The sequence below is a fragment of the Parambassis ranga genome, chromosome 13 (assembly GCF_900634625.1).
Source record: "Parambassis ranga chromosome 13, fParRan2.1, whole genome shotgun sequence".
Lineage (NCBI taxonomy): Eukaryota > Metazoa > Chordata > Actinopteri > Ambassidae > Parambassis > Parambassis ranga.
Window position 1 is genome coordinate 19,186,775 of NC_041033.1, and position 20,860 is coordinate 19,207,634.

The window sequence follows — 20,860 nt, forward strand, 5'->3', positions numbered from 1 at the left end:
TACACTAAGCTGTGCTACTGTAAAGAAATGTCAATGAACCAGGAGACTCCCTTTTTATTTACTGCTAAATGCCAGAAAACCCCAGTGTTAAGAAATTAGAAATATGTACTTGAGTTTGACAGTAGTCATTACTGGTGATGTTAGATAGCAGTGCTGTCTTTTCCAGCTGCTGGTTACATCTACAAATGTATTTTTAGTGTCTCCTGTGAAACAGAAAAAGTTTGACTGCAGCAAAACCATTGTTTAAATCCAATTTTCTGCAAAACCTCGCCAGGTGCAGCTGCTTCGGCCGATTTATTGCATCTTCCAGCGAGGAGAAGAAGCAGAGACGACAATCAGTTTGTGGAAATATTGGATTTCAACACTGTGGTTTTGCACAAGAAAAAAAAACTCATTCAGAGCACTGACTTCACAAAAGAGGATTTACCGTGCTCTCATTTCCAAGCTAAGTTTCACTCCAAACTGTTTCAGGTCAATGTGATGCTGCAGGCGGTGACGGAACAAAAAAGACCTCATGTTAAACTAGAAGAGCCTTCTTTCATGTCAGGTCACCAAATGTTTTCATCCCAAGAAAGCACTTTGCGAATTTGGTCGCAGTTTGTTGGATGCAGGTTAAAATATTGGATACTCCATTACTGAAGCAGTAACTGCCGAAACTTGGCGTTCTTTCTTCAGATTTATGCGATCCTCTTGTGCAAATTGACTCCAGACCTGCAGCTCATTCCTTAAATTTCATCCTGTCTGCCATTCCAGTTGCAGGAATGCTTATCTTCTCGTTCAGCCGTGAATGTGCTGGCCAGAAATTGGCTTGGGGAACAAGGCACTAAAAATAGGGGGTTGGGTGACATTGATAATCTCTGCTAATGACACGTTAACAGTAGCTCGCTCCACAGGAGAGTGGCGGCTTTATCATGTGCAGCTGTCTAACGCTGACAGTGTCGTCCTGGCACTTGCCTGGGCCGTTGCTTTCTGCTGATGAGTGCCACCTGAAATTTGATGCGGGAACTTTTGGAAATGTGTAGCTCACTGATATACTGTGTCCCATTATAAAACTCTAAATCCAAGATGAGGAAAGTAATGACTATTCATGAAGAAATACTTTATTGGCTTTTCTTTTCTCCCTCTCCCTCCTTCTCCCTCCAGGCTTATGTCAGCACCAAGCATGAAGAGGACAAGGTCATTGTGTTTGACAGGGCCAATGTACTCTTTATCTTCAACTTCCACCCCAGCAAGAGCTTCCAGGACTACAGGGTGGGTGTAGAAAGTCCAGGAAAGTATCCTTTTGAGCTCTCATAAGTCACGTTGTCATGCTGCTGTTTTGCTTAATGTCTCCGTCACAGCACAGTGCACTGTGCCTCAGAGAAACTATTCCCCTGTTTCGTTCATATAATAACATGACTCATCTTTTGAGCTTGATAAAATTACTAATTGACCATGTTTTAGCCAAGACCAGGAAAGCAGAGAAATGTGATCCCCACTGCACAGCTGGACATTTAAAGGATTCAGTCAGTGTGTCCTTATTAGTGTTGCTTCCAGGACCAAAATCTAGTCCCTTACCAGATGTTTAGCCGATAGACTTGTGGGCTTTCCATGGCATCACCCATGAGTGGTTTTGAAGTTGAATGTGGGGGACTCTGGTTGCTGTCATTTTGGCAGTCCCTGAGTCTGCTGCAAGCATAAATGGAGCTGCATAGCATAAGCCATGTGTCACTCATAACTTTAGCCTTAAAGGTAGGGTAGGAGAGTTCATCCCGAAGCACTTTTTGTGCTTCAGAATGAAATATTAGTGTAACTTCTCTTTACAATCTGATAGCAACCAATTAGTTCGGCAGTTTTCACATTAAAATGAAGAATATTAATCATCTGTGGAAGCTATAAAACACTAAAAACATCAGCTAAAAACATCAGCCAATCCTCCGGGTGGACCCTGTGCAGAGTATTGGCTGGTTGTCACTCTCTTCCTGCTCTGCGCGCACCAGAGAGGTACGTGCATGATGGCCGAAGTCACAGACCGCAGCTTGTCTTCAGGTAATGCGCGTCCATGTGATTGGGAGGCGTGGCTTCGTGGTGAGCTCCGAGAGAAAGGGGCGTGTGTTTACTTTCAAAATCTGGCTGACTCTCACTGAGTTTTCAAAATTTCCTGCCCTACCTTTAAATTAAACAAGTGAAATATATATATATATATATATGTTGTGATGTGACACACTAAAACCATTAATAAAAGCAGTCATTGCACCAAATAAAACGTATGAATTCATTTGAGACATTGCGGACTCTAATTGAGGACTCTGAGATCAGGAGTGTAAACTCTGGGTCAGATGTGTTCAAAGTAAATGTGACCCACAGTTTTTAATGGCAGTGTTTCCACCGAGGCTGCACTGTTGTGATATAATTGTAGCTGTAGAGAGGAATATGAGTCAGTTGTTTATACCAGTGTTGTTATGCTATTAGAGAGAAATAATAGCAGAGCCCAGTGATTCAGAAAGCTCTCTCTCTTTAGCAGCATTGGCTGTAAGGAATTTAATGAGTCCCACAGTTGTGATTACAGAAGGCTTAATGATCAGGAATGTGAAGGGGGACAGGAAGCTGACAGATTTGTATTTATTATAACGGACATCACTCCCTTATGGGGCCCGGTGTAGCTCACGCCAGCACTTTCCCGGATGGATGAAGAGCGGTGTTGCTTCTTCAGCTATGACTTAAATAATGCGATGGTGTTAGTTAGTTTTCTCTGGATGCTTCGAACTGCTACACATGAACGACTCAGGCTGGGATGCTTTGATTGGTGATGAGGGGATTAAACAAGACTTCTTCCCTTTTTTTTCATTTAGATGGTTAAGTGGCTGCCTCTGGCTAATAAACGAAACAATAAAACTTGATCAAAATATAATGAAAACAGTATCAGATAATGTGATTATGTTAACAAGCAAAATCATTTTAAGGGGAAATTTCATTGCCTGATTATTACAATATTGTCAGTGATATTGTTGAATAATGTTTATGTCACTGACATGATTAAAAAAATCTGTCACAAGCGCAAAGCAATGTGTGAATGGTGAGAACAATAATCAACTTTATGTGGTGATTAATTAAACAACAGAAGTAACCTCTAATCTTTTAATATCGTGTTAATTGTTAGCTTGTTTGATGTGCAATAATTGCTTGTTCTGCCCTGTGTTTTGCAGCTCTGCCTTGATGGGGTGAATCTTGAGCAAAGCACTAATAGCCTTGCTGCACAGTGTCTGTAACATCGTTTTTGAGGGTTTATTTTCATTTAGATAGAACCGCATCTTTTCCTCCTGGTGCTTTCTTTTGATCTTTAAGGAGAGGCCTCATACACTGGGTGGGTTGAGAGGAAATGCAAATAAATGTGAGGGCAAAGCTCTGGCTGTCATTATACAGAGAGGCAGTAAACACATAAAGGCAAATGTGCTGTGTGTGTGTGTGTGTGTGTGTGTGTGTGAGGAAGGTAAATGTGCCGTGTGCATGAGGAGATGCAGATCCTCCGATGGGAATGTGTGCAGAGGATCCAATTAGGGGAGAAGACAGATGAAAGTGCCACTCAGAGGCAGAGGAGGTAAACAAGACAAGCTCAAAGAGTCCAAAAGTGCTTTTTCATTACACTCGGCTGTCATATACTTAAACTTTCGTCTACCTGTGTGAGGGTCAGGGGTGTCACGGTGGAGCCCTGCAGCACTACTGTATCTGGAAATAATAACTAGGTGCAGCTGACCATGCTGTGCACCACTGGAAATTGATCCAATACGGGGTGTCATTTCCTTTGGCAACGTGGCAACTAGCTACTATATTATATCAGAGGGTGCCCCTCTCCAGCAAAACACACCATTAAGTTACCTTTTATTGCCTTCAGTCACATGTTGGATGCTTGCTGTTTCAGGGCATTGTCGGTTTTGTCTGTAATTATTTTATCATACTTTAAAAATTAGTCACCGATGCCTGGTGGCAGAGCTCCTCAAAGATTAATTAAACTTTGAGAAATAGATGTCAGTATAGCAGTGAAAGGAGTCCCACTGTTGCAGCTAAATAACAGCTCTGGTATTAGTTTCTGGGATTTATTGTGAAAGTGAAACTACACTGTAAATAAACAACATCTCAGCAGCGGTGTAGTCCTCCCTCAGCACCAGCCATCCTCTGTTGGATTCTCAGTGACTGTTTGGCCTCTTCATATTTTTGTGTTGCTTTCCATTGTCCTTTTTTCTCTCTTCTTTCCATGAGAGAGAAAGAAAAGTGAAGCTCCTCACCCAAAAAGATGTTGGCCATTAAAATGCAGTCAACGTCAGGTTTTCGACAGGCACTCAAGCCATCAGTGTTTTTTTTTTTTTTTTTTTTTCCCTCTCCGGCTCACGGTGGACACGTTCTTCAGGCAGTCGTCTTTATCTGGCTGGTTAGAGTATTTGAAATCCCAGTAGGATCCTGTCATGAAAGCTGTACCTGTCAGGGCAGATTGGTCTTTGATTTACACTGCACCAATAGGCAGTTGCGATTGTGTCAGGTCATCATTCTCTTTTTCTGTCTGAGCTGCTCCCAGAATGCTATTTGGAATGATTCAACTACAGGAGCAGTGACACTAACTAACTAGAATTTAGATCAAAACACGCACTGCTGTGCGTGGAGGAAAATAATATACTCTGATATTATCTATAATGTTCCAGATAAGGTTTCTGAACAAGGAAAATATGCGTCTATTTTCCCCACACAACTCTCTGCAGGGCGTTGAAAGATAAATCAAGATGGACCGCATTTCTTTCCACTGTGTGATATTCCATTAGGTTGTAACTCTACCAGATATCATCCACAGACATCCTCATCAGTCCAGAGGCTTAGATTTCAGAAGCTACACAAATAGAGAAGCTGATTTATTTTCAATTCCTGGGTCTTATTTTTGTAATTCTGGCATCATTTCTCAGTTATGACAACATTGTACGTGTAATTCCTGGAAAAGTAATTCCTGATAAAGCAACAAACACAAGCCGTCAGATAATCAGATACATTGTAAACAAGCCGACAGTTTAACCGCTTCTTCTGCCACTAGATAAACCACAAACCTAATTCACATCCCACAGCAGCTCCTTACCGCCTAGTATAAAAAATTGCTACAGTCATTTACTGTACAATAACAATTAAACACTCTTGTGGATAGATAAGTCAGTTACCCAGTGAAGACGGCAACGCTCAATGATTAAATGTTCTAAGATCATCTGATTATACAAGTCAGGTTTAACAGATCAGATCATTCACCACAGAAATGAGAGTAATCCTGTCTCACTGCACAGGACAGGTCATAGTGCATCCAATAATCAGTGTAAAAGTCATCATCTTTTAAAGAACCTGTGCTGGACTGATTGTGTTTCTACTTGGTGGTCTCTCTAAATCAAGCGTCAAGCTCCAGGTCTGAGAAAGAGGGGCCAAACATAGAGCGAAGACTGCATGTTTGACTTCAAAAGTCAGTCAGTCCATAGACTTCATTGTTAAAATGTCCAACTTGAAGCAAACCTTCTCATCTGGTAGGATTTAAAGTTATGCACTGGGCTTCTGGGTGATGGCACAGCAGGTTTAAAGAATAGGCAGAGGACAGGATTTTGGTACTAGAGGTGGTTTAAAGTAGAATTTACCAATCATGTGTGCTTTGCTTGCATGAGGGTAAACAATGAAGAGCAAAAGACACAGGTTGTGCCATCTGTCACTGTCGGCAATAAAGTCAAACTACAAAACGTTAGTAGTTGTCTCCAGTGGTAAAAATCATCAGACTTTAACTGATAGAGGCAAAAGCAGATGGTATTTTTATTGTAGTTGAATATTCTCACACTTTGCATCAGGTTGAGCTGCTTCTCTCTCTGTCCTCTGTGTTTCTGCCATTTCTTCCTCTGTTGATGTAACTTCGCAGAACTCGAGGTAAAGTCAACTCTGAAAAGGGCAGATACAGTGTTTAGAATGCTTACAAGGCCGTGACACATTCTTCAGATGTGCACACACAGCTCACTCAGCTCTTGTTTGCCGACACCGCGGTGCTATTACTCCCATTGGACATAAAAAATAAATAAATAAACAACAGACAAGCTGATGGAGAAACTAAGTGGTGGCTTGGTCTGCAATCGTGGTCATGCCAAGATTGTTTTCAGGTCATCGATGACTCTAATCATCAAGCCTTCGCTCCGGCTTCTTCTCTTTCTGCTCATTGGACAAAATTGATTGTGTTCTTTAATCTTCCCCTTTATTCACATAGGCCCGTATTGATTACAATACTTTACAGCTGAACTGCAAGCTGTTGTTGCAGCCGTGTGTAGCCACTAACAAAGACGTAATCGCTCAAAGCTTCCAACTACCAATTTGTGCTGGGTGCCACTTCCTTGCAGAGACTGTGAATTACTGTAACTAGGCCTCATTTACGGCAAATTCTGTGCCAAAACCCTTCCCCAATTTACAGTACACAACACACTGAAAGCTGTAGGAACTGGTTAACATTTGAGTTATCTGAATGAGGGGAATTCTTCTTCTTCTTCTTTCTCTTTCTCAGAAAGCTGTATCCTTTAAGCTGCATGTAATGTGGTTTGGTTGCACTCTTCTGATCGCTTTGCAAAATGAGTCTGTTCTGTCAATAAATCACCATAGTGGCATGTTGAGTGTGAGTGTGGAGGAGTGGATCTTCCTCCTCAGCAGAAACAATGCAGAGAGCAGAACTTCTTTTTAATCATCACTATCAAAGCAGACAAGCAGGCAGCAAGAGCAGAATTTTCTCGGCTCTGGGGTGGGGTGGGAGAGAAGGAGGCAGCTTTTGAGGATCACACTCCAACTCTGGAATGTCGCCTATGGGGATATAAGGTGATTATTCAGGCAGCCAATTAGGTGGTTGTTTGCATGTCTGCCCCTCCGCTCTGGTGTTTGTTGCAGTGCCACTCCTTATAGAGGCAGGATTAAAGACAGATTTAATGTTAAACTGCACTACAGTGTATAAAAGTGTATCAAGGACAAAAACATTTTTAGACATAGACCTCAAATAAAAGCCCACTCTTTATAGTTCTATATAACAAGTCTGAATTTGAATTTATCCAGGCACTAATTTTTGCTCCATAAACCCTTAATCTATAAACCAACTACACTCCATTTATTAAATAATGTAGTAGCCAGATGTGTATTTACATCATGTATGGACATCAAGCTATACACAGGATGACTGGCACGAGTGTGACTAAACCTTTTCCTGAAGGGAAGTTTTCAGACAAGACATATTAATACAGTATTTATGTAGCGTTCAGAGGGCACTTTCTTGCATTTTAAATCCAGCAAGCGTTTTAAATATTTTCTGTGACATTGATAACAGCCCTGTAACTGATTCTGACACCCATCCTTTTGGTTTTTTGTCAAGCAACAAGATGAGGGACCGTGCTTGTGTCAAGCCGTTTAAGACAGTGAGGGGAGAATCGGTGGAAAAGTGTTTCAGCAGACAGACTCTGTCTTAACAATTTAGACATCACATTTGGCAGTATTCTACATTTCCTTCAGTGGAAGGGCATAATTCTTCATGTAATCGATTTGATCATGCACTTTAATTAAAAAGTGAATATACCCTTTGCTGAAGGTCTCGCTGGAGCATTCCTGACTATTTAAAGCTTTAGTAAGAGATCTTTACATATAAATGAAATGTCTGTGCATTCAAAATTCCTTCAGTTTCAAGACTACATCATTGTGTCTCAATGCAGGGTCTGCATTTGAAAACATTTCAATCATGAGAGACTCAGCGAACTGAATGCGAAGGATTTATTAAGTACAAAGTTTGAATGTGCATTGGCGTCCTAGACCCTGTCGATCCACCCTGGGTCTAGACCTGGTGGTGGTGGAGAGCTGGAGGGCAGGAGATAGGAGGCCTGAACTGGCGTGGATCTGGCGGTGCTTGGGGTGGAGGAGGGTTGCCGGGTTTGATCAGAAGAAAACTGGAGAGGAGATAGAGACTTTTAAATTTCTTGCTAAGCTGTGATTGGTCAGGAGAGGGACGGAAAGCGACAGCTGATTGGTGAGGGAGTAGCTTTCTATTAAGCACCTGACTAAGAGAGCGGAAGAGAGGGGAAGCAGAGGAGTGAGGGATAGAAGGAGAGAGATTAGGAAGATTAGGATAAATGGTGAATGATGGGAAACAGAGTCTTCCTGATTGAACTTACACTAAGAGCTACATTTGCGTCACAGCAGCTTGACAAGGCTGTCTCTGTTGGGAGGATTCCGTCAAATGCAGCCTTCTTTTCCCTGGAAGTGGAGGGTGTGCACAAATATGGAACCCCAGGAGCAGCACAGACAACTCCAGCTTCATGGTCTACAGAGGCCACATCATGGCATCATTTGAAGGATGCAGCCCACAAATTGAGTCACAGCTAATCTTCCAACATGTAGAGAAAGTAAAAGTTTAAAAAAAAAAAAATCTCAGAGATTGTTCTTTGTGGTCCCTCCTCTATTGTCACTCATTCTGATCACTTTTTTTTCTTTTAAATTCATTATTTATGCGGTGAATTAGCTAAATTAGACAGGCAGGCTGAATGAGTGAGCCATGGCTGAATCACTTTTATATTTATGTTAATTTCACGCAGCGCTCTCTTTGTTTGGGCTCCGCACTGTCACTTTGCGATGCCATGATGAGGAGGAGGAGGAGATGAATGCTGATTTGATGTGAGGATTTCAATAAGGGTTTTGAACCAGCTCAGCAGTGGTAAGCCAAGCCTGCACACCTAAAGCACATGTGATAAAACTCCCTCTTGCTCATCTTATGTCTTCGATCTCATAAGCTAGTTTCCCACTGCTGTTGCACCTTAACTTCAATCCTTGCCAGATACAAAATCAAGCTGGATTCAGATGAGGGTCTGTATGGAGGTCACGGACGGCTGGACCACAACACGGAGTTCTTCACGCTGGATGAGCCCTTCAACGGCCGCTCCAACTCCTTGCTGGTAAATATATCCACACTGTTGACTTGTCCAAGGTCATCTTTTGTGTTGAATGTTACTCATATTTGGAGCATGCTTCAGTTATAAGTCCAGGGCTGTTGTAGTCGAGTCTAATAACCTATCCTGTATTCTGCATACTAATTCTAACATGCTTTGGACATTGTTGTACATTCATACTGAAAAAAGTGACAAAATGAAGCACACTTGGAAATGTCATTATGCATATAAATGACAGTTGAGTGTGCTGTTGATGGACACTATTGTCCCACAATGCAGTGCATATATGGAGGCTAATGGAGGAGTAGCTCACAGCTGAAAAACATCAAAGGGAGTAGTGGGCGGTGATGAGACAGTTCCAGAAATAACTTGAAAAACAACAAAGTGAAGGATTAAAAGTTTGGACAAACATTTTTCTTCATCTTTGTAGTTTCCAAATCTATTTTGCCTGTAGCATTACGAAGTCACTTGTCTCACGTCTTGTCCTATTTGTACATAAACACATTATAAAATGACGAAAAATGGAGCGTTTCATTTGTACTGACTTCCAACAAAATACATTATTGTAAACGTGCAGAGGCAAATCTCCACCCAGGTATACATCAACTGCTCCCCTGCTGTCTGTCCACTAACAAAGAAATGATTAGTCTATAATTTCATAACAAAATAATCCAGAAAAATGCATTTTAAAAAAGTTAGAAATTAATTTGCATTCTCATGAATGACGTTTCTGGTAGTTGGCCACAAGGTTTGCACACATCTCAGGGGGCATTCTGTCCCACTACTCTCTGCAGATCCTCTCCAAGTCATTAATGTTTCAAGGCTGAAGCAACTTGAACCTTCAGCTCCCTCCACAGATTTTCTATGGGATTAAGGTCTGGAGACTGACTAGGCCACTCCAAGACCTTAATATGCTTCTTCTTGTTGCCTTAGCCGTGTGTTTTGGATCATTGTCATGCTGAAATACCCACCCACGACCCATTTTCAATGCCCTGGCTGAGGGAAGGAGGTTCTCACCTGAGATTTGATGGTACATGGGCCCCATCCATCCTCTCTTTGATGCACTGCAGTTGTGTCAGCTGCTCCCCAGCTACACGTCCAACAGCGTCAATGGATGCAGCAGAGTGTGTTTCTCCTTCACCACCCCTCTTGCTTGAACTGTCGACTGGTGGCGTCTACTGGATCATATGATCTGAGCTTGTTTGTACACACTGTCGGCAGCCTGGACATCATCACGCAGACTCCTGCCTGGTTGCATGTGTAGCTAATGGACAAATCTGTGCAGACAAAGGACGGTTCATGTTGACAAACTTGATGCAGACCCTTTGTCGTTGCAGAAAGTACCCTAATGCTCCAGCATTAGCAGCTTTTGTGAAATGGAATGACACTGGTCCACCTGTTTAGTTTCTAGTTAAGTGTGGTACTTTTTGCAGGAACTTTTTGTTGATGCTTGCAGCAAGATACCAAATGGGAGAAAATCTGTCAGAGTATTAGTGTTTTGTTCTCTTTATGTTCCATATCTGACTCCACAAATCAGTTTAATTAGACTGAATGCAGTTTGTAGTCAGAGGATCTTTGAAAGCCTTTCTAATCAGATTTAAGTGTGCTGGCATGAAAGATGTTCTGGTACAAAGCCACCGTCTCCCTGCTCTGGGACTTTCAGCAAAACCACTGCACTGTATTTTCTTTATTAATATTATTACCTTTTACTACAAAAATCAAGAAAATGATCAAATATGCCTACATCCAAAGCAAACTAGATGTGCCTATGAGGGGATTGTATCCATTGTTTGTGGTCTCCACAGCATTAGACTTTGTGAATATCAGATTTTATGTATTTTACTCATGCACTCACTGCTCATGCTGACAGTTATCCTGGGGTCATTGAGCGTTATGTGAATCTGATATCTACAGCTCTTTCGGATTCTCCAGCAAACAATGTGCATTATTCATGGCATTAGAACTTACCTTTTTATGTGCATGCCTCTTAAGCTTACAAAACATCATAGAGGGGAGAAAAATATCTGGGAGGATGAACCACTGGGCCTCCATCATGCAGACTCCTTAAGGCTATTAGAATGAAATAGATCTGTCCTTGAAACATTGAAAGAAACACTGATATGCATTTTAAACAGTGCTTGAGGATATTCCTTCTTTTTTTTTCCGGGTTTACTTTTTTTGTGATTAAAATGCTGAAAGCCAGTAAGATGTGTATAAATAAGGTCAGGGATGAATTAGTTAGGATCACCACAGATATCCAAACACACACGGCTGACTGCGTGCGTTAGATCTTATGTTAATGAATCTAATTAATGCACGAGGACAGTGATGTCTGTGAAGAGGCCTGCACTGTCATCATCATCATCTTCGGAGGTTTTTCAGTTTGTTTAGTAAATTAATAAACATCTTCAAGCGGTACTTAAGCTGCTCAGTTGATACTGAAGTTGACACAGCACCTGACGAGGTGTTTGTTTATCTGAACTCAACTTGAACCTCCTCAGATCAATACCGAGAGTGTTGCAGTTAATGGATAGAGGATATTGCGCTATATTAAAAGTTGGACGGAGCATCAAAAAATGTGTTTGGCAAAGCTCATGCTGCTATTAAGTGCATCAATTCAGCGTTATTTAGGATTCTGTCGACCCCTGTTAAAAAGCCTCTCCTTCTTTCATGCGGGCCCTGATCCTCCGTCGTATTAGCTCAGCTTTCATCAGTTAAGGACACAAATTCCACAGTCTCTTAAATCTTTCCTAACTCTTATTAATTCAAACACCACTGCTTCTCCACGTCCCTCTTGGCCCAAGTTTAGTTAACAAGTCATAATTTTGGCTCCGTCGAGGATTAATGGGAAATGAAAGGAAGTGAGAGGGAGGAGGGAGGCGAAGTCAGGACCCTCTCTGCACTTACTGTACCTCTCTTATTGGCTCCGTCATAGAGAGATTGCAAAGTAAGACTGTAGTCTTGCATAAAGATGCTTTTTCTTCTCCTCCTCCTCCTCCTCCTCACACCTACCTGATTATGACAAGAATAATCAGACAAGAGCCTCTGCGGGGGCCGCCAAATAGGGTGCCCACGTCGGCCATGTTTTATTTAACAACTTTTGCTTTCAAAGTCTGTGCAAAGTTCTCTTCTCCTGTCTTTTTAATGGCTTTGTCAGTTCTACAGCTTCCTCGTTACAGCGCGATAATAAACTCTCATATATCCTCCAAGAACACATCACACCTCAGCCTAAGAATGCACATAATTGGGATAGGGGCCAGTAGTGTTGAGTGGCTGGGTAGGCTGTGGTGAACATCATGTAACCATGATGCCCTGTGTTTACAGTTCAGGCCCGTGGACTGCTGTCATCTGAAATCACTTCAACCCTTTCAGTCTTGTCCTTTTCTGCATTATAGAAAAAAATCAATAAAGATGCCCCCACTTTCTCCTGACAAACAAACATAAGAACAACAAGTTCTACAGTGTGGGCTATAGCCAGCATGGTGACTCAGTCTTGCACTTAAATACAAATATTGTTTTGCTGAAAAAACGTCTTTATCCATTAGAGGGTTTGTGAGCACTGAGCCTGTCAAAGTTGATGCTGGGTGAAAGGCAGAATGCATCCTGTAAGGCTCCCTGTCTTATACAATTGTCAGTATAGAAAATATCACGCTTTGATTTTTTTTTAAATTGTACTGTTTGTAAAAGATAAAAAAAGGAAAGAAATTAAAGTGTTACTTTGATTTATAAGAGCAGCAACATTGGATGGATCCGAACTCTTTGGCTAAAAGAGAAATAGCTGAGCATGTGAGATAAGTCCGGGTGAGGGATCAAAATACAAACAGTACGTGTCCTTAGGACGGAGAGAGCGTGGGCGTTTGCAGATGTGCTGTCCAAGCTTCTCTGCAGAAGTATCTTGTGGCCTTCTAAGTTCACCGAAACACACTTTAAGCTGCTTCAGAACTGGAAGACGTGCAGCATCACCACCACAGGAGGCAGAGGACTTTGGGTCTCTGAGTCTAGTCTGTGGGGGTCTGTTTGGAGCCTCCTAACAGGTCTGGGCTGCGTCGTAGTGTTTGTGATGTTTGATGTAACATGTTTGTGTGCGATTGTTAGGTGGTGGTTTGTTAACAGAATCAGCCTCTTTTCATTTTATCCCTGCTAATATGAAGAGAGTTTTGAACAGCTGGCCTTGAGGCTTTATTTAAAAGAAAAAAAACGTTAAAAAATACACTCTGCTTTATGTGGATAAAACATGTTACAGCATTCTTTATGTGAGCAAACTGACAGTCTGATATTCTCCTGAAAACAGGGCTTTCAGGAGAATATTGTACAGTTAGAGAAGAAATTTTTCGAACCCCTGCTGATTTTGTAAGTCTGCCCACTAACAAAGAAATGATCAGTCTGTAATTTCAATGGTAGGTTTATTTGAACAGTGAGAGACAGAACAATAACAAAATAATCCAGAAAAATGCATTTCAACAAAGTTAGAAATTCATTTGCATTCTCATGAATGAAATAAGTATTTAATCTCTTTGCAAAACTTGGTGGCAAAAACTTTGCTGACCATCAGAGAGGTCAGATGTTTCTGGTAGTTGGCCACAAGGTTTGCACACATCTCAGGGAGCATTCTGTCCCACTCCTCTCTGCAGATCCTCTACAAGTCATTAATGTTTCAAGGCTGAAGCAACTTGAACCTTCAGCTCCCTCCATAGATTTTCTATGGGATTAAGGTCTGGAGACTGACTAGGCCACTCCAAGACCTTAATATGCTTCTTCTTGAGCCAATCCTTTGTTGCCTTGGCCGTGTGTTTTGGATCATTGTCATGCTGAAATACCCACCTACGACCCATTTTCAATGCCCTGGCTGAGGGAAGGAGGTTCTCACCCAAGATTTGATGGTACATGGGCCCCATCCATCCTCCCTTTGATGCGCTGCAGCCTCTTGGCAGAAAAACAGCCCCCAAAAAAATCCCTGTGTGGGGAAAGTTTTATTTTAATTTACCCTCTTCTGGTACATGTCACATGTACAGTTTTGTATGGGTGTTATAATGTCAAAGATGTAATGCTAAGAACCGCTGATGAATAATTAGCAGCTTCAAAATCTTTTGATAAACTTTGCATGCATCAAAGGGGCTGTCTCCTTTGACTGTTTCACACAAAGAAATTAAGCTGAAGTGAGGAAGAAAAGTGAAGTGAGAGAACGCAGCAGGCCCGTGGCAAATGATCAAAAGATGTTCATTTCCATCAATGAGATCTAAGGCCTGACGTTGATGAGGAGGTGTGAACTAACGGGAGTAGGACTGTGACAGGAGCGGCTTCCCACTTTTACACACACACATAAAACATCCTCACGTGTAAGTCCTCATATATATATACCCTATATATACTGTCTGAGGCATGCATTAATATGTGTGATGTAGACTTAATGTATTTATTATCATTTTAGAGACTTAATAATTAAATTAAGCCTTTCAGAATAAATGATGTTTAGTTAGTTATTTTCACATAAAAAAGTACAGATATAATCCTTTAATTACAGGCTCAGTTAACCACCCAAGTCAGGTTTGTGTTGTTACCCAGGCAGAGCTTTCTTCTTGGCCTAAAGTACAACCTAGTTGTACAGAAGTGCTTACAGGGAGTTGATACTTGTTAAGTGAGTAATAGAGCCAAACAGAGACATGTCTAGAGAGTTAAAGTGCACAGATAGTCAGGCTGTGCTCTTGCTAGCAGCTGGGGTCTGGGGTGAGAGTGGATGATATATTCCTGCAAAGCACCTCATGAATCCTTTATCAGTGTGTTTGAACACTGAGTTAGATTGAGTATTAGCCCAAAGGCTGGACTGTGCTCTTCAAGGGAGTACAAAATCCAAACTCTCACATGCCTGTGTACAACGGGGGCAATACGAGAACATCCGTGAGACAAAAGAAGTCAGAAAAGGGACAACCAGCATTGGTTAACCTTCTGCTATTGATGCATTTCACTACGTTGCTTTGTTTTGCACATCTGGTATTAAAAATGGCAGATCACTGTGTAATAACTGCTGCTGGATCAGACTGCTGTTGTCTTATGAGCGTGTCGGTGGTAAACACCTACTCCAAATGACTAATCAGAAAGCAGCAGAGGGCCTGTGGACATACAACATTTTATAAATCCCATCACAAGCTGCAGACTGGTGCCGGTTGTTGCACGTCTCCTTTCTTAAACATTTGTGCTACACTGATGAAAATTATGCCTGAGAAACTCATCTGAATGCTGCATGTCTGTGTGTGTGATTTCTGGATGGATGATTCATAGATCACACATGGGTTATGGGGATGTGAAGTCAGGCTGGCAGATCAGCAGGGTGATCAGAGCGGATAAGATTCATTCACAGAATAGAGTCGACTATTCTGACTGGAGTCGTACGTGCAGACACGTCATGCAGATACTCATCTGTGCATATTGTAGTAAAGACATCTAAAAACATCTAATAGGTGAGAAGTTAATTTAAATCATTGCCCACCTGTTTTTGCCTGATACCGATATGTCCATATGTGCATGTTTGATTTTTTATATATAACGATTGGTAATTATGTGTTGTGCTAGAATGTGGCTCCTTCTCCAATGTGTACAATTACTGCAAACTACAAACTCTGCTGTCACTCTCTACAGTGACAGATTGCAACAAAAATGTTGGACCTCAACTCCCACAATGCACTCGTTGCTGCTACAACAACCTTTAAAGGTAGGGTAGGAGATTTCATTCTGATGCACTTTTTGTTAAATTAGTGTAACTTCTCTTTACAATCTGATAGCAACCAATTAGTTCGGCAGTTTCGCATTAAAATGAAGAATATGAATCATCTGTGGAAGCTATAAAACTCTAAAAACATCAGCCAATCCTCCGGGTGGACCCTGCGCGGAGTATGCGTGGCTTCGGGGTGAGCTCCGAGAGAAAGGGGCGTGTGTTTACTTTCCAAATCTGGCTGACTCTCACTGAGTTTTCAAAATCTCCTACCCTACCTTTAATTGACATTGCCTGATTCTCATTGAAATGACAAAACCTTGTTTTTCAGGCCATCTCTGTCCTGATATTAGGTAGATCTGCACTTCTCTCCTCACCAGCTGGCAGTATGCAACTTGATTTTGTCTGACTTTTCTCCATGTGTCCATTTATCAGATTTGTTTTTTAAAAAGAATTTGACCAGCTTATTTTCCATTTTTGGCACTGAAACATTACAGACTGGAAAATTAGCTCAGTAAAAACACTCCTCAGCCGCCACGTGTTCTAGAGGTGTGCATCACTTCCTGAGTACATCATCCAGGTACTCACAGTGTGAATGCGCTTAAAATAGCAAGAGGATGTACGTAAGAACATGATTGGAGACATGCTGTAAAGCAACACCTACTGAAGTTGTGTGAAGTTATTCAAATTCTTTGGACGCAGCTTTGAAACTTCCTGGTTTGGCTCAGTATACGGTGGATGTGTCTGATGAGGAGCAGACAGGAACGTGAATATTTGATGTCCTTTTAATTGTCTTGTAAATGTTAAAAGGTGACAGGTTAGTTACAGTGTTTAACTCCACGTGCATCCAATGTTGTGAGGAGTTATATGTTAATTAGAAAGTCGTCTGCTAATTGCAGTGCCAACACTCAGGACTATGTGCTGTTCTTTGTTCACAGATTAATTTAGAATTTGTCACTATTGCTATCTATTTGGTGGAAATAAAAGCTGTTGACATATTCCAGGTTAGGCGCTGTGGTAGCTTTTGTCTAAACAGGTGCAGTGATTCATTCTGCCTTTCCTTCTCTCTGCGGTGCTCCTGCATGGAGACTCTCCCACTGTGACTGTTTAATTAGTCACCAATGTCTGTGTCAGTGTTTCAGTGCCGGGGCTGCTTGACACCCTCGGTGACAAACTGTTACCAAAGAAACACATCCACAGCGAGCTCAGATCCACTGATGCCGAGGGGCGGCTTGAAGAGTTCAGGGGGGTGATTGAATTGTTTACAGCTCTGCTTGCTTTTTTAGTTTTCTGTTGGGAAATATAGCATCAGTTATGTCTGCTTGGCTTTTCCTTTGGCATAAATCTGAGATGACTAATGGTACACTGTGGCTGTGTGCCTCCAAATGACACTGTGAATATCAAAAGGATTGATCAAACACTTTATTAGCTATACCACTTGACGCCCTCGGTAAGATTTCCTTGTACTGTTTGTGTGTATATGTATAAATATATACACACAACATGACATTTCCAGGCTGTGTTTCCTCTGTTCTTTTTTTTTTTTATTTCACTGGCAGACTGTACATTTGCAGAATACCAAATTTATGGTTGATGCACAGATAATATTTAATTGTATAAAATTAGTGGGGGGAGGATTCTTCACTTGAATGCACAGCCTTTTAATTGGAATACAATGTTAATTATGTGCATTTTAGACAGATTAAGTCAGCGATCACGAATCCTGCGACACCACAAACAACAGGATTCACATCCTCCGTAGCTCGAAGCTTCAAATGAAACGCTCCAGCACAAGTTAAAGCACTTTCAGACACCTCGCCTCACTGCTGCCTGATATGCTGACTCCAGTGCCACCCAGAGGTCTTAACGTGGCTGCAACTCTGTCACACTCTGATTATGCCTCCCTTACCTTGACGCTTCTCTTCGAGCAGCACTGCAGTGTTTGTCTCCTCTCAGGAGTTATTTTTTTGCGCAGATGTCTCAAATCATTCTTTCCAAATGCGCCTCCCGTCCTCTTCCTCACTGTCTTTTTAATCCGTCTCTGCCTTCTATGCTGTATACTAGTGCCAATATTCAATTTCCAGTGCTGTATTTTTGTACAGAATAATGTGTTATTGGTTCATATAGTTGATAGTGTTACTTTTGTGCTGCTGGATTTCTTCAGTAAAGTTTTTTTAAGCAAATCACAAAGCTCTTGATTGAGAGAAGTGACCGTTGAATGTGTCAAAAAATATAAACCTGAACATTTGGTAGTCTCACAAAATGGGTGAGGTTCTTAACATCATTAATCTTCAATTGTCATCTCACTTTTCTCCCCACTTTCTTCCCTGCCTTTGTCTTTCTGCCTCTCTCAGGTCTACATCCCCTGCAGAACAGCTATTGTCCTGGCCAACGAGGAGATAGATTACTGTTATTAGAGGATGATTGTCTCCACAGAGACCAGGATTGAGAATGGATTCCAAACTCAAACTGAGTGTTAACAATCACCTTCATCTTAAAGTGTCAACCTTGCACACAACCCACACCCACTTTTTGTGTTTGAGCCTTTTTACTACAAGGGGGGGAGAGGAAAAAAAATAAAACAGCATGGTGAGCTTGTGTGCTTTCAAACGCCATCTGCAACCTTAGACGCGGTGTAACCCCATTTACTGCAGATTGGTCCATTTGGGAAGTGTCCAACATAACCAGCAGCTAGATGCTAAAACTCAAAAACCCTGCCGAGTCCATCCACCAGGAGCCAGCAGCCATTTATAGGCTCTGTTGCATTTGGCATGTCATCTGAAATACATGACCGACAACTGTGGCAGAGAGCATAATAAATCTTCAAAGAGAAGAAGAAAATGTTTAGAATGAATTTATTTAATTTGTATAATAATATAATATAACATTACAGTGTCCAAGACATAGAAATATTCACAGTATTACAAGCACTTGAACATCAGAATCGTCCAGGTATGTTATCACTGGTAATTTGTCTTTGTTAGTTTGCGTTGTGGGGCATGTTTAACATTTTTAAAAATAAGCTGTAATTTGCACAAACTGCCTTGAATTATTATACTTTTAATGACTATCTAAAACAGTTGTGTTGTAATGTCTGAATTTATGCAGCTACTGGGAGATTTTAAGCAGTTATTTATGGCTCAGTTATTAAGCCAGTAATTTGCAGAAAAAGCAGTGATAAAATCACCTCATTTGGATTTTGTTGCATAATACAGAAGCAGCATTTTGTAGCTGAATGACACCATTTCCCCCCCGACTGCATAAAGTAATGCATCGTTTTTCATCTGCACTACACATTAAAGTAGTTTATGTCGAGAATTTCATTGAACTAAATCCTACGTCGGCAAGCTTTGACACTGAGGATCAGCATATGTGCTTGTGTGGGAGAAGACAGTGTTACAGGTATGACTCACTCACATACACACACACTGTAAGACACTGTGATTTATGTGTTCATTAGGTATTGTCGCATTCCCCTGGGATTACCCCAGAACACAGAAACAGCCTAAATTTACACACACAGCGACATGTGCGTCTTCCAATTAGCTGTGACTTTTGTCCCCACACACCTGATGGTTGAACATCTCTGTGCTCATCTCATGTTTCCTATTCCTTAGCTTTTATGTGAGAAGGTTATTGAACAACTACAATGTATAAGGAATGAGGAACTCAAAAAAAGTGCCATGAAACGTTATGACTGTGATAATTGGTCTGTTTCCAGCCTCCACTGGGCTCTCCTAGTTTCCATCCTTCCTCTAAAAGTCCCTTGTTTCCATATGAATGGATGTCTTTTGGACGATTTTAAGCATTCTCCGCACGTTTTTTGTCGAAGCGCTGCTGATAGAAGTGAAACAAGAGCTGATTTGCAGCGTCTCAGATAAAGGCAAATTCTTTGATTTACTGCCATGGATACCGTAATTCTGTGATCCACACCTACTGCATTAGTGCAGATTCTCAGTCATTTAAGCCTTGTATTGTAATTGTCTACCCTCCAGCTGAAGAAAACACATTCACATTCTGCACCATTCTTCTCTGTTTAGCCATGAACATGTCATTTCTTTTTGTCTTTGCCTTCCAAAATGTCTTTCTCCACCTCTTGAAAAAGCACAGAGAGGCTCTCTGTGCATACATTTAAACCAATGAGGCTGTGAGACTGAACTGGAGTGTTTAATCATCCCTCATCTGACCCAATGTCATTGTCATTTTACTACTGCCAAAATAAATTGTCTGCATTTGTTCCCAGAAGTAAAATTGATGTCTGATACACTGAAACTATTTCAGCATATTTCTTTCATTATTATTAATGATAATAAATCAGAGTCTGTCAAGCCACGAGAATGTGGATGAACCGAGTGTGCGGGCTGACTACTGATTCTGTCTCACTGCACTGTTAGGGGAATGTAAGAGCTTCTTCACAGGCTAGTTTGATGGTTCTGTCACCAGAGCCTTAAAACAAAAACAGTTGATTTTGGTCTCAAGAGGTTATTCTGATTTAAATATTTTGAATGGTCAGTCAGTTTCATCAGTGAGAGTTCTCAAATATGTATGAAGCCAGAAAAAGAGATCTCTATTTAAAATGTGCCAATAATTTGTCTGATAATTATCTTTCATTATCACTTTAGGTATGCTGTTATACTCTTGTGCAAAGCTCATAATCTATGTCACGAACATACATACGCTATATTGTGTGAGCAATTCAAACTTAAACAGCTGCTTTTTTATGGATACATATTACAATGAACATGTGAGAAGCATGGGGAATTTAAAGGTGGCAGCAGGGGCCTGGAGGATGATGTCACTGGAGCCTGTCTGCACTGTTCCAAAGCTCATGTGAGCGAGCCAGAGGGCTGCTGGGAAAATATTTTTAATCTTTCTTAAATGAGAAGCCGCATGTTGGGAGGACAAATGGGCACATCATATATGAACCCGTCCCATCTGTTAAACATGGCAGGCTTGTTTTGCTGCATCTGAATTTAGGATGACTTGCCTGCATTGATGGAACGATACATTCTGAAGTTCAACAAGAAAACGCCAACATCTGTCTGGGAGCTCAAGACAAAGTGGGTCATGCAGCAAGACAACCACACAAGTCATTTTATCAGTAAGTGAAGAGGATTCACATTACTAGGAATTTGCCTGCATACATAAAACGTATAATAATTAACATGAAATAAGATAAAAATAAGGTCAAGTAAATAAGGTAAATAAT

General features: G+C 41.2%; 1 protein-coding gene across 1 annotated transcript in view; it reads left to right on the top strand.

Moving 5' to 3' along the window:
- Window positions 1-19,918, top strand: part of gbe1b (glucan (1,4-alpha-), branching enzyme 1b) — a 72,725-nt gene extending 52,807 nt beyond the window's left edge. The window contains exons 14-16 of the mRNA XM_028419244.1: window positions 1,144-1,274; window positions 8,834-8,951; window positions 18,006-19,918. Coding sequence (XP_028275045.1) covers window positions 1,144-1,274; window positions 8,834-8,951; window positions 18,006-18,068 — 312 coding nt within the window. The 3' untranslated portion in view covers window positions 18,069-19,918. The remainder of the gene's footprint in view (window positions 1-1,143; window positions 1,275-8,833; window positions 8,952-18,005) is intronic.
- The last annotated feature ends 942 nt before the right edge of the window (window positions 19,919-20,860 follow it).